Source organism: Pempheris klunzingeri, chromosome 14, assembly GCF_042242105.1.
Source record: "Pempheris klunzingeri isolate RE-2024b chromosome 14, fPemKlu1.hap1, whole genome shotgun sequence".
NCBI lineage: Eukaryota > Metazoa > Chordata > Actinopteri > Acropomatiformes > Pempheridae > Pempheris > Pempheris klunzingeri.
The window spans coordinates 21,466,121-21,479,444 of NC_092025.1; the positions used below are offsets into that span (position 1 = coordinate 21,466,121).

General features: G+C 39.3%; 1 protein-coding gene across 2 annotated transcripts; it reads left to right on the forward strand.

The window, feature by feature from the left end:
* The first annotated feature begins 1,493 nt into the window (after positions 1-1,493).
* Positions 1,494-13,155, forward strand: pou2f3 (POU class 2 homeobox 3). Of its 2 annotated transcripts, XM_070843752.1 has the most exons (13): positions 1,494-1,564; positions 1,869-1,925; positions 5,425-5,453; positions 6,996-7,088; positions 7,843-7,948; positions 8,398-8,486; positions 9,091-9,267; positions 9,389-9,530; positions 9,808-9,941; positions 10,564-10,728; positions 11,354-11,396; positions 11,590-11,707; positions 12,590-13,155. In XM_070843752.1, the coding sequence occupies exons 2-13, from the start codon at positions 1,877-1,879 to the stop codon at positions 12,630-12,632; spliced, it is 1,188 nt and encodes a 395-aa protein (XP_070699853.1). In that variant the 5' UTR covers positions 1,494-1,564; positions 1,869-1,876; the 3' UTR covers positions 12,633-13,155. The 2 variants fall into 2 exon arrangements, with proteins under 2 accessions (XP_070699853.1, XP_070699854.1); XM_070843753.1 differs by lacking the exon at positions 1,494-1,564 and having other exon boundaries at positions 1,843-1,925.
* Positions 13,156-13,324: the final 169 nt, after the last annotated feature.

A 13,324-nucleotide genomic window follows, 5' to 3' on the forward strand; every position in this document is an offset into this window, starting at 1 on the left:
TGTAAGTCTATTTCTATGTGAGTGCATTGAAAGCAACTTAAATTGGAGTCAGACCCCTTGTGTGCTTTATAGTATTGTTATAGTGTGTGTAAAAGCTGATTCAAATTCTGATTTATTTCCTTGTAGGGGTGCCTCGGTGGTGGTTGAGAGATTGTGTACAGTAAAAGATTCAAGGATTCTCTCTGGCCTTGTGTTTAAGACAGGGCTGTGTTCAATAACTTGATGGAGCATTTTACATCCTGTGCTTTTTGTGTGCAGTTTGTCATTTTGATATATGTGACACAGTGAGTGACGGCCTTTTTACTGCAGCTACGAGAGCTGAAACAACACTTAGCTGAGATAGTAACACCGACTCATTAAGCCAAACGTCTCCTGGCAGGATTTGAACCTGGCACGTGCATCAATTATGACAGATATACCGGATGAGTTCTGTGGTAAAGATCCCTATTTACCTTAATTTTTCCACTTACTTTCCTCACCTACCACTTCTACCTCACTTCCTTTCCTCTTGTTTCCTCGTCACTAACTGGCTTTTATTCGCTCTTTGTCAGCCCTCATTGACCTGATTAAAGGAAAACTCCAATATGTTTAAACCTGGACTCTATTTTTTACATATTTTGGTGTCTGAACTTTAATAGTTCAGGGTACAGTAGTACTACTACTACTTTAATAAACTCTGATAATGACAGAAAGAGAGAGGGGAACTATGAGAGAGCAGTGTCTGTGCTCTGCTGTAACACAGCTTGGATCATTATAATATTTCCATTTTTAAGTGAGTGTGAAATGTATGCATATCAAGGAGGTAGAGTCACCTCAGTTCTTTGTTTGATGTTTGTTTGCAGCAAATCTCCCATCAAGATCATCAAGGCAAAGTCATGTGGGCTGGATTTACTCCCTGATCTCTCTGTTCGACTCTTGATGATCCAGTTACATCAAATTGACAACAAGCAACACACGTCTGAACATAACAAGTGTGGAGTATAAACTCAAATTTTAAGCACGTTTCCAGGTTTAAAAAATCTTTTTCTTACACGTGTACTGAAACTATTTACGTCACAGTTTTCAAGTCAAAATTTAGGCTTATTTAGTCAAAAGTATGAAATAGTACAAATGTTGAGATTGAAGGTGAGTTGATTATTTAATGATTTTGACTTAAAATCAAGTGTGACAAAATGGATGGAATAGAACATCCTCTTGTTATCCAAAACACTATGAGGATGTCTCTGCACGCACACACACACACACACACACACACACACACACACACACACACACACACACACACACACACACACACACACACACACTGTAATTTGCAGTAACCCCATTGTTGTTTTATGCAAACCGTCTGAGGCTGGATAGGACGCACTGAGGCTCATGCAAATCAGCCTATCAGGCGGCGCAGGGTGTACTGCAGAGGTGAACGTTTCTCCACTTAGGAAAATGCTGATGAGCAGTCGTGGATTTCCAAAACTTTTTACCCCAAAATCAGCTTCATTTTGAAAAATCAGGGAAACAGACGTCAGTCGGCTGCAGCAGCACAAAGTGTTTCTGTCTGTCTGAGGTGAGTCACTCCTCCTGCATACAGGCTCATCAGTGACTTTTTAATATCTTCATTATTTCATGTCACACACATGGGCTGCGTTTTAATATTGTGCCGCGTGATTACTCCATATGGAGATGACTGTGATAGTGATTTATGGGAATATCTGCCTTGCTTATGAATATTACAACTAGGGATCACACAGCAGCAGAGGGGAGGGCGCATTAGAATAAACTCAAGATCATTTTCCTGGGTGGCCTGAGTGCTTCACTGTCCCGGTAAAGTTACAATCCTGTAGGAAAATCAGCTATATTTATCATTACAGATATTAAGATGAGCGCAGACACGGTGGAGCAGTCGGAGGCTCAAGCTGAACAGGCAGGTAAGGATATTTCAGCTTCCTCATGGCGCACGTAAACACGGCTGAATCACCCCAACACACGGACAAGTTCAACAGATGTGACTCTGAAAAGTGTGTGTGTCGCTCTGCTCTGTTTATTCTGTCACTGCTGGTGATGCTGGAGCTCCACAGAGGGACTTTATTCATGTTATTTACATTCTTAAAGAGTTGATAGGTTAATCCTCTTAGTTTACTTGTTTGATTTGTTCCTTTAGGAATCAGCTTTTATCTGTGTTGACTTTTTCTTAAGCACCCACAATCAGAAAAGAATACGTTATTATCTGGATTATCTGAGATGATAAGTATTCCAAATATCTTTTATGGTCTAAATTTTAGTGCAAGCTGACTTTATGTTTCTGGCTGTTATCACTGCATATTGATTTTTGGAGCTGTTACTTCATACTGGTCCAAATGATGCTGGATGTGGTATAAATAGAAACAAAGGCTAAACTTGCAGCTATTTAACCTGCTCCTGCTTTGTAGGGAGATGTGGTTTTTGGTTTCAAACCATCTTTGTGAGGACGTTCCTGCATTTTAAGGACAATTTAGTGACTCCTCACAACATTACAGGACTGTTTGAGGGTTGAGACTTAGTTTTAAGGTTAAGTATAGAAGTAGGGATCGGTTAAGATAAAGGTAAAGTTTGGGGTTAGGGTAAGGAGCTAAGGAATGCCTGCCAGTGAGTGTCCTCACAATTATAGAAAGACAAGAGTGTGTGTGCGTGTGTGTGTGTGGATTTTGTGGCAGTTGGTCGTATACCAGGATGCACCTGAGGCTGTTTGCAGAGAAACGCAGGCTACCTGCGGGCTGAGGACGCAAATCAGCCACGAAACAAAACTAGGAACAATCAACAGAAAAAGTGGAACTTTTATTTAGACAATGGCTCTGTGAGAGAAGTGAGTGTTTCATGGAAGTGCTGAATATCTGAGCCTTTTTGTCAATATAAGATCATTGAGACTCATTTTGTCAGTATGTGTGATCAGATGTGGCAGGTGCAACAGTTGCTTTTCTTACTTTCATCTGTACATCATTTCCCTGACATCTGTCTCTGAGATTTCTGTGTCCAGTGCAATACAAAGAAGGTGAATGAAGTTTAGTCTGTGATGCTCAGCATTGAAAGAAATATACTAAAATAATCAACAGCAATGTGTTTTTCCAAGAAAATGTCATTGTTACTATGGATAATCCACAGATCTCACTGTTTTCATTGGAAACTCTTTCTTCCTAAAAAAAAAACAGATCCTGCAAAAAACTAATGACACTAACAAATTGAATTTTTAGATGCCATTTTTCAATGCTATGAGATTGGGTGAACTAACCCTTTAACTCTTCAACCACTGATGGAGAAGACAGCAGAGGAGAGAGAGTATAACTTAACCCTGAGATATTCACAGGAGGAGTGTTTTGTACCTGTAGCATGGCAGAGGATCTGAACCTGCTCACTTTGTGCTGCGCTATCTTCTAGAAATCGTGTTTCTATTATGTTGTGATTGTATTACAATTATTTTCATTGGCAATTAATCTTAGTCGAAAATGGCAAAGAATATTATTTCCCAAAGCCAAAGATGGCGTCCTCAAATGCCTTTTTTTGTCCACAACCAAAAGATATTCAGTTTACTGTCATACAGGAGGAAAGAAACCAGGAAATATTCACATTAAGAAGCTGAAATCAGAGAATTTTGACTTTTTCTTCTTATAAAAATGACTCAAACCAATTACTCGATTATCAAAATAGTTGGCGATTAATCTAATAGTTGAGAGATAGATAACTAATTGATTAATCGATAATTGTTGCAGCTCTCTCATGTTTGGTTACACGTTTTTTTTGATGCACCACACAGAGTTATTGGTAGTTGGGGTGCAGGACTTTGACACCATTTATATCCAGAGATCCCTGTAATGTTTCAGGTTTAGGCGGCAAAAGCACTTTAAATAATAAAGAAAGACTGAAAATAAACATAAAAAGTGGAATCAAGTCACTAAAAGTAAATATTTATAGTATTAATACACATTCAGTAATTTTTTGTGTGTTTTTTATGTGTATTAATCCGCAGCTGAAAATAGTCCCCAAGCAAATACACTGTTTACTCCTATTTGAGTACAGTTTGCTAAAAAGCACAGTGCTCAGCAGTTTTGGGAAATTAGTTTAACTACTTTTAAATTGAAACTATATATTTGTGACTCATTTTTAAAGACTTATCTTCAGTAGGAACCAATGGGTTTAGTACATAGTTTATCAATACACAACACTAATACAGTGCTGATTTTGGTCTTTTTCATGGGACACTTGTTGACACACACACACACACACAAATTACAGAATAACACATACCATTTAAATAATAATGGCGTGCCAACATCACAATCTTTGACGTCCGTTTACACACCACTCTGGTTAGTATAGTTGCGTGAAGTTTTTTGGCTAGGAGCTCTGTTAGAGAAAGATGTATATAGGATAAGGACATATGAGAAAATGTGTGTGTGTGTGTGTGTGTCAGTAGACCAGGCTTGAACTCAGGCTTCCTGCGCTCAGGGCTGATTTGCATGTATTGGTCATTTCCATACTGGAAGTTTGGCTGTGAAGCTGGTTGTGCTGGGGGTAGAGACATAGTGAGGTGGTGGTGAGGTGAGGGTTGGGACTGCGTGTGTGTGTGTGTTTTGGGGGGGGAGGGGGTTATAGGTATATTTGCATCGTGTATCTCCAGCAGCGCACTGCGTCTCTTCTCTCTCACACACAAAGTCCCAAAGGCCCCATTTGACATTCAAATGATGGAAGCTTATCCAGCACACCTTTGAACTGTATCAGCCCTCTGCCTGTCCTCTCCACACACCCTCAACACTGAACACATCAGGAGGAAAACTACACTTCTTGAAAAGAGAAGTGAATACACCTGTAAATGGATTACTATTTCTTTTTATAAAACCTGCATGTAACTAAATGGAGTCAATGTATACATTCCCAAGTGTACAGTATTTATTACCAGGCAATAATGTTTGTATATATTGATCTGTGTTTTAATATGAAAATGACTCATTGGTCAGGTCAGAGCTTATTGAAAGAGTGAGGTCACAAGTTATTAGTGACATTAATCTGTTTTTGCTGTATTTCTGGGGTTATTTTATGGTTTGGTTTAGTTTCAACAGTTTAACATGGGACATTGTTAGAGAGTCTCTTATAGTGGTGGCTTTTACATTGTAGATTCCAAAATACATCATACTGCATCATTTTTTTATCAATAGTTTTTGTTCAGTTTAAATTTTAGATCAAGTTAGATGAAAGTGTATTAATATGAATTGGAAATTATGTAAAAAGAGAAAGATTTAATGTGAAATAAATAGTATAAACACAAAATATCAAAATACAGTAATGAAGTCATACGTCAGGTACACACGCAGCTAACACTGGACTAACACTACTAACACTGGATGACTTTTATGTGACTTGATTTGTTCTGTGTTCTGTCTCTCCTCTGACATTTAGAGCATAACGGGATCGACTTCAATCGACAAGTGAGTAGCTTTTTTGTTCAGCACAGTAGCTGAAACTGGAGACGTGTGCACACATTCATGATGCTTTTTTAGTGCAAACAGGTCAGATCAGATTTACTTTTTAATTTTTGACAGAAATGGAATGCTGCTGTACCAACCCCTGTTCAATCAGCGATGAATGGCTTTTATTAAAGGAAAATTATTATATTTTTAAATCTGGGGCCCAGTTTTACGTATCTTGGTGTCTAAATGGCTGCGAGGTACCAAGATTTTTGTGTTGGACAATATTATAGAAATGATCCCTCCAGAGACAGACCTGTACGGTCCTTTGTGTTTAACCAGAAATCGTGGTTATATCGCTCTCATCAAACCAACCAGGCTTCATTGACAAAAACATTTTACCTCACAGAGCACAGGAGTGTGAGGTAAAATCACTGTTTTTGTCAATGGAGTCTGGTGGTTTTGAAATAAGTGATAATAATGGCTGTTTCTGTTTAAATAAAAAAGGACATACTTGGACGTACTTTGTTCAGGCGTAGTTGCCACAAAGACCAAAACTACCGATGTGGCTCCACCAATATGATTTTAATCTTTAAATCACAAATATAAACTTTATTTTCTAAAGCATCATTGTAGTGTATACCAAACAGGGTTATATAGTTTATATACCCACATATACACACACACACAATTATATATAATTTCCTCAAACGGCTTTTTAGCAAATGTAAGTAAAACTAGAGAAAACAGTGAATTCATTGGGGACTATTTTCTGCCACAGATGAACACACATTAGGTGCTCTAGTGAGGATTTCCAGTAGCAGGTGGAGTGTATTTGGGATTAGCTGAGAATAACCTGCACCGTGCTGAGCTCTATGGCACAGAGGAATAAGATATATCAGGCCTTGGATACACAGACGCAACACTTGCTAGTCATTTATTTAATGTTAGCTTTTGTCTTTCAAGGGGATTTGTTGATATCTTTTTGACAGACTTAATAAAAAGGCTCAGTTGGAATATAAACAGCACAGAGCCAGGTGAGCAGCACTGAACCTTTACCTGGGAAACAAGGTTCAACTGACTTTTAGACGGCTAACAACCTCAGGACAAACTACCTGCTCTCCCCTCACATGTCAACAATGACTGCCAACTCTTCACAAACACTTCAAATAGTTTGCAGCTATTTGGATACTTCTCCAAACATTTTATTTGGCAGCGGGAGGACATTACTTCTAGTGCCCTTGTTTTCAGGAAGAAGACATGGCTTTCAGGGGTTGGAGAGGGTGGGGAGGGGTGGATGCTGAGGGATATTTGCATACTGGCTTACCCAAGGGGAGGGAGAGAGTCTCTATCAGTCTTTGTATCGTGTTTAGTGACCAAACTGGTCGTGGAGTGCGAGTACATGTCTGTGCGTGTGGGCGGGGGTGGGGGTGCACTGTCTCCATGCACAGCAGACACAAACACAGTCAGACATTGTAAACTGCACTGAGATTATATACAGACAATGCTAATATTGAGTTAATAATAAATGAACCCTGTTTGCCTGTGCTGTCCATGCGTTAGATAAAGACAGAGGACATCAACGACTCGCCTCATTCAGCCTCCACGCTGAAGACATGTCACCTGACACAAAGCTCTGGAGGTCAGCTGACCGCGGTAAGACACACAGACTCGGACTCACTTAATAACTTCTTTAATGAGCTCGACATCTGAGAGGATGCAAGCGTTTCACCAGAGAGTGGAAGAAGTATGACAATGTAGAAGTAATCTTATGAGTGCATTTTAGTGTACCAGTGTACAAAACTATTGTGGTTAGATGGAAAACAGATCAACACATTGGCTGGATCAGTTGTTCATTTAGAAGAAAGAAACCTAATATTTTTTATGCCAAGATATGATGAAATATAACATGCACACATGCAAATGATGTAAAAAGATGCCACACAGAACAATTTAAAATAGAAATTAGATGCTGAAGCAATGAAAAAGAGTTGAAATGTTTAAAGCTTTAAATACTTTTCTTTAACGTATTTCGTCATTGTTACATGATACATCCGTGTACATAGTTTTGTTTTGTTCTACTTGTCCTATTAATACTGTTTACTTTATAACTACTGTAACTACTTTATATAGCTTTGGGGTGTTTAATCTGTATGGAAAACTAGCAGTGACTCCTGCAGTCAGATAATTATGATTATAAAGCAGCATAAAATCTAATTATTCATGTTAGTTACCTCAGAATTAGCAGGGAATGAATTGCTTGTGTAAACGTACGTTCCACCACTGCAGTGTTCATGTTCGTTATACTGCAAACTCATGAACTCATGACACCCTGATGCCTAAAGTCTCCATTCACAGACTGAATGAGTCCAGACTCACTTTGTCGTTGTGTTTTCTGTCGTCGCTCCAGGAGCTCACCTCCCTCCACACCATGCAGCAGCTGGTTCTGATGCCACCGTCTCACCTGTCCTCTCCCTCCCCCTTCCTGCTCTCCCAGAGCCCCTCCAGCCACCAAGGTCTGAAAAACACTTCCACTTAATCAGCATAAAAATGGGGGGGTTTATACGTATTTAGCAGCAGCCGGTTAGCTTACTTTAACATAAAGCCTGAAAACAAATGTATATTAATTCGCAGCTGAAAATAGTCCCCAACAAATAGACTCTTTACTCTTGTTTGAGCACAGTTTGCTAAACACATGGGAAACTAATCTAATATCAGCTACCAAGTTTGTTTAACTCAATACCAACAAGTGGATAAAAGATGAACTTTTGTGATTTTAGGGAAAGTTATGGGTTGAAAGTATTTCTTGACAGTTTTTCCATCTGCCCAACATTAAAAAATACTCCTAACGATACTTCTTAAACTCATTGATTGACACAATGTTGTTTAATCTGTACATATACAGAAACATGTGCCTTTCGACATGGACAGGTAACTGATCCAAACCTGCTGTTTTTCTTTGTAGCCCTTCTGCAGCAGAACCTGCTGTCCCTTCCAAGCCAGAGTCAAACTGGTCTCCTTCAGCATCAACCTGGACTGGCTCTGACTCCACAGGTAATGAAACGCAGGTGTTGTGTTTACAGCTTGTTTCTGCTGCTGCCATGTGGCCAAAAAAATCTGTTAATTCAAGTTTAAAGGTCAAGAAACTAATTGCCTTAAAATTTTCAGTGAAAGTAAATCTTAATTTCAAGGTTGTTCAAGCTTATGTCATGAACATGAGTACACTTAACTCAAAAATAATTAAGTAGGTTGACTAGAAAATCTGAGTCACATTAAGTAATCAGTAAAAAAAAGTTATTGTTGGACACATAAATCAGAGTCAATTCAATCTCAATCAAAATATTTAGTAAATTCTGACTGGAAATCACAGCAACAAGAACTGAAAATTAATAATTTCAACAAAAACAGCTTAATTTCATAAGTTGTTTCATGTGAGTGCAGCTGCCTTGCTGAAGGTGATATTGGCAGATAACCAGGACTGAAACAAGAACAAAGACCTAAAGTAATGAATACCAGCAGAAAGCCAAAATCTAAACATCTGGACAAGTAAATGTCACGTCTTTCAGATAGATTATAGTTACTGTTGTGCTGCAGGACAGTAAAAACCTGGAATCACCTGAAAACGGAGGATTTTCCGTGTGTTGTCTCTCTGGTTCAGGCTATGAGTCGCTCTGTTCTGGCTGGGCCGTCTATGGAGAACCACATGGACCTGTCCCACCTGCAGATGCCCAAACACATGTCAACATCTCCACACGAAGAACCCAGCGACCTGGAGGAACTGGAGCTGTTTGCTAAAGCGTTCAAACAGAGACGCATCAAACTGGGCTTCACCCAGGTAATGAAGAGGAGGAATCCCTCTATGTTTCCCTTCAAAGGCCATCAGCTTCATACCTATAAGCAACCTTTGAGGAGAGGATGATAGTTCATGTGTTTGTATATGTGTGTGTTGTACACAGGGGGATGTTGGCCTTGCGATGGGAAAACTGTACGGAAACGACTTCAGCCAGACCACAATCTCTCGCTTCGAGGCTCTCAACCTCAGCTTCAAAAACATGTGCAAGCTCAAACCTCTGCTGGAGAAATGGCTGAGTGACGCAGGTACGACGCCGTGACTAACATTTTTGTTTTTTTATCACAGCACCACTGATTATTCTGGCGTGATGTAAAAACACAAAACACACAACCTAAATTACATTTAATGAAAAAACATCTAACAAATTGTTTAGCAGAAGAACTTTGCATCGATTTATGAGTTAAACACCAAACAAAATCGTCTTCAGTGCTAATTCTGTAGCACAAAATATGGTCTGAAAGTCAAGTATTGCTGTTCAAGAGTGATGATCAATGTCCATGTTGTGATTTGTCTTTACATTAGAGAACTCACCCTCTGACTCGATGAGCAACCCCACCTCTCTGCCGCCCATGATCGAGGGCTACGGACGCAAGCGGAAAAAGAGGACGAGCATTGAAACGAACATCAAGCTGACGCTGGAGAAACGTTTCCTTGATGTGAGTCAAAGACTGAATCAATATCTAATGATTTTGTATGGTGAGCCTGTTCTGTTTTCTAAGTTATAGCATTTATTGGGTGTAGGAGACAAATTTGTAAGGATTATAAAGTCAAACAATGTCTGTTTAAAGACATTTGCATCTGACACCATCCTCAGGTCTTAATTTTAATTAATTTTACTCAATTAACAATTATTTTCATTGTAAATTAATCATTAATTAATTGTTTTCTCAATTAATCGATTAGTTGCTTGGTCCAGAAAATGATATAAATCACCGGTCGATGTTTCCCAAAGCATGATGCCCTAAAATGTTTTGTTTTGTCCATAAACCAAAGATATTCTGTTTACTGTCATGGAGGAGTGAAGACACTCAAAAATATTTACATTTAAGAAGCTGAAGAAGAGTTTTTTTCTTAAAAAACTGACTGATCGATTATCAAAATGGCTGCCTATTAATTCAATAGCTGAAAACGAATCGATTAATTGATTAGTCGTAGCAGCTAGTTGTTGATAGATGAATATCATGGACACCATCAGTGGTTGCCAGGCAGCTATCAACCTTAAAGATTTCCCATTGCTAAAATTTAAAGGACGAGATCGTGAACGTTTTTGGTTTTCAGAACCCGAAGCCCAACTCGGAGGAGATAACCCTGATCTCAGAGCAGCTGGCCATGGAGAAGGAGGTGGTTCGAGTTTGGTTCTGTAATCGGCGTCAGAAGGAGAAGAGGATCTACTGCCCGGTGGCTACTTTATCGGTCAAATCACACAACTACAACTCCAGAATGGTTAGCCGTCTAAAAACATTCATCTGGTTCACTTAGAAACACGTAGGACTGCTGGAGTTAGGATGTGACTAGCTTAGCTTAGCATAAAGACTGGCAGCGGGGGGAAACAGCTAGCCTGACTCTGTCCAAACACATCTACTAATACCTCAAAATCTCACCAATTAGCCTAACATGTTATATTTTGCTTGTTTTGTTCACAAACTTAAATGTTAAAATGACAAGTTGTGGTTTTAGGAGCATTTATGTGCTGGTACGGCTACAGCAGAGGTTGCCAGTTATGGTCTTTGAGCACAGGTTTTGCTCTCTGTGCATGTGCAATACCTGGCAACCCCACTGTGATAACAAAACTCTGAGACCTGACAAGGCAAACTGTCGTTTTTACATTTCTGCTTGTGTTCGTATTAATCAAGAGAGATAAAATGTGTTAATTAGTGAACTTTAGAGGTGTTAGTGGGCGTATTTTTGAACTTTGCTCTTTACTTAACACTTCAACATGTGGGTTGATATAGATTTTCTCATCTCACTCTCAGAAAGAAGGCAAATAAGCCTATTTTTATGTTGAACAATCCCCTCAAGTTATTTCTTGAAAGAAGACCATTTAATTTTCATTCTCACACTGTTTCAGGCATCAGCATCCAGATCCTACAGCCCTCTGGCTTCAGGCGGAGGCAAGTACCGTTTCCTTCATTCAACTATTGACAACTCATTGTAACCTGATTATGATCCATCCATTGTCGCTGACTGATGTTCAATCAAAAACACGCATAAAAAAACATATAGTTAGTTCTGTGTATGATCCATGGATGTGACTGCATGTGGGGTTTCTGCATATTCAATAATATCGTGACTTTTTCCTTCCAGTTTCATCAAATTCCTCTCCAAACAGTTTAAGCCGTGAAGCTTCTCCCAACGGTCTGTCTGCAGCCTCCTCCTCTTTAACATCACCTCAGATCAACCCAGCTTCCTACAGCACACCGGGGTAAGAAACACTAACACCCTGCTGACTGCTTCTTAACTCTGGTATCCATAAACCTTGGTCCTATTTCTATTTTTTTTTTTTTATGTTGGATTTGAAATGAAAAAGTTTTGGAAATAGTTCAGTAAATCACCAGCTCTCTCTCTGTAGGGATCCTTTCCATAATGTTGTCAGACACTTAGAATAACAATCTGAGCCTGTCAGCGGTAAAAACAAACACTTTTAATGGACCTACTTTGATTGGAAACTAGCAAAGAGACTGTCTGCACATTTTGTTGATTTATTCCAACTCAGTATAACATGGCTTTACCTTCTGGAAATGATCTCACATTTTGGATTTTCCTGCCTGGCATATAAACTATCAGTAAATAATAAAATCTAATAACTGCAGTGAGCAGCTGTGTCAACCCTTATATCTGCCTGGGCATCACTTCCTGTGTCCACCCTTTCAAATTAAATGCCTTCTAGTATTTCATTAACAGGCAAGTAGGTTTTGGCCTAATCATGAGAAGGCGCAGTTCCCAAATTGAGTGTACCTGCGAGCAACAAACACTTTGTCGACTAAGACTCCTCTCATCGACTAACATTAGGTTGACTATCAGGGGACGGCCTTACATTTTAGGAAATAACCATGTTTGATTAAATTCTGCCACTCTCGTGTCTGCAGGATGAATATGAACCAGCAGCTGGTTAGCTTAGCTTAGCATAAAGACTGGAAACAGAGGGAAACAGCTAGCCTGGGTCATATGGTTTATGTGCCAGTTTGTGTCTTGGAGAGTAAATTCAGACACATCTTATCTATCCTTCAACAAAAAAGTTAAAAAGTTTCTGTCACTTTTATCTGTCTAAGCGTATAATCGTGTGATCCTCCCTTCACTCTTTCAGGTCCTGGTACCGCACGTGGAATCCTGCTGCGTATCATCACTGAAAAACACAAACTGTATCATATGAAGTTTTTTGAAGATTGTTTTGTTTGAGAAGGATACACACTGAAGATGTGACACAATATCCCTGTTATGAACGGGGTCACAACTACAGGCTAAAACTTAGACGGACCCGTAAGACAAAGCAGCAGTGCAAGAAGAGGAAACGCTCCACACGGCTGTCAACACAAGTCCTAACAGCCCCGAGCTGTTTGATTTGTCTTCATGTGACTCTTAACTCTGTGTAGATCAGCTGCAAAGACGAAGAATAGACACCAAAACATCCACCTGACTTGCATGTCCACACCTGTATGCTTATGGTTTGGATTTATAACTGTGGGGATTTAAATAACCTGCGTTTAATGTTGAAGGTTCAGATTCACTGAGATTATGTGCCAAGCTGTCCCTCTGACCCTCTTCATACTGGGCTACAATCTCAGTTGCTGTTGTTATTGTATGCTTTTATGTTTTACTCAGAGAATTCAGTGCCATCCTACCTTGCATACTGCTAGCCTGTCTAAATAAATATGCAGTCAAAACAAAGGGATTCAAAAGAACCGTTCATTTGTATGTTTGTTATGGTGCAAAAAGGCCTTGTGTTAGTGAGCAGAACCGTTTTTGATTTGGTTATTTTAGTTCTTATGAACATCTTCGGTCCCATTATTATTATTATTATTGCATCATTTTTACTAAATTC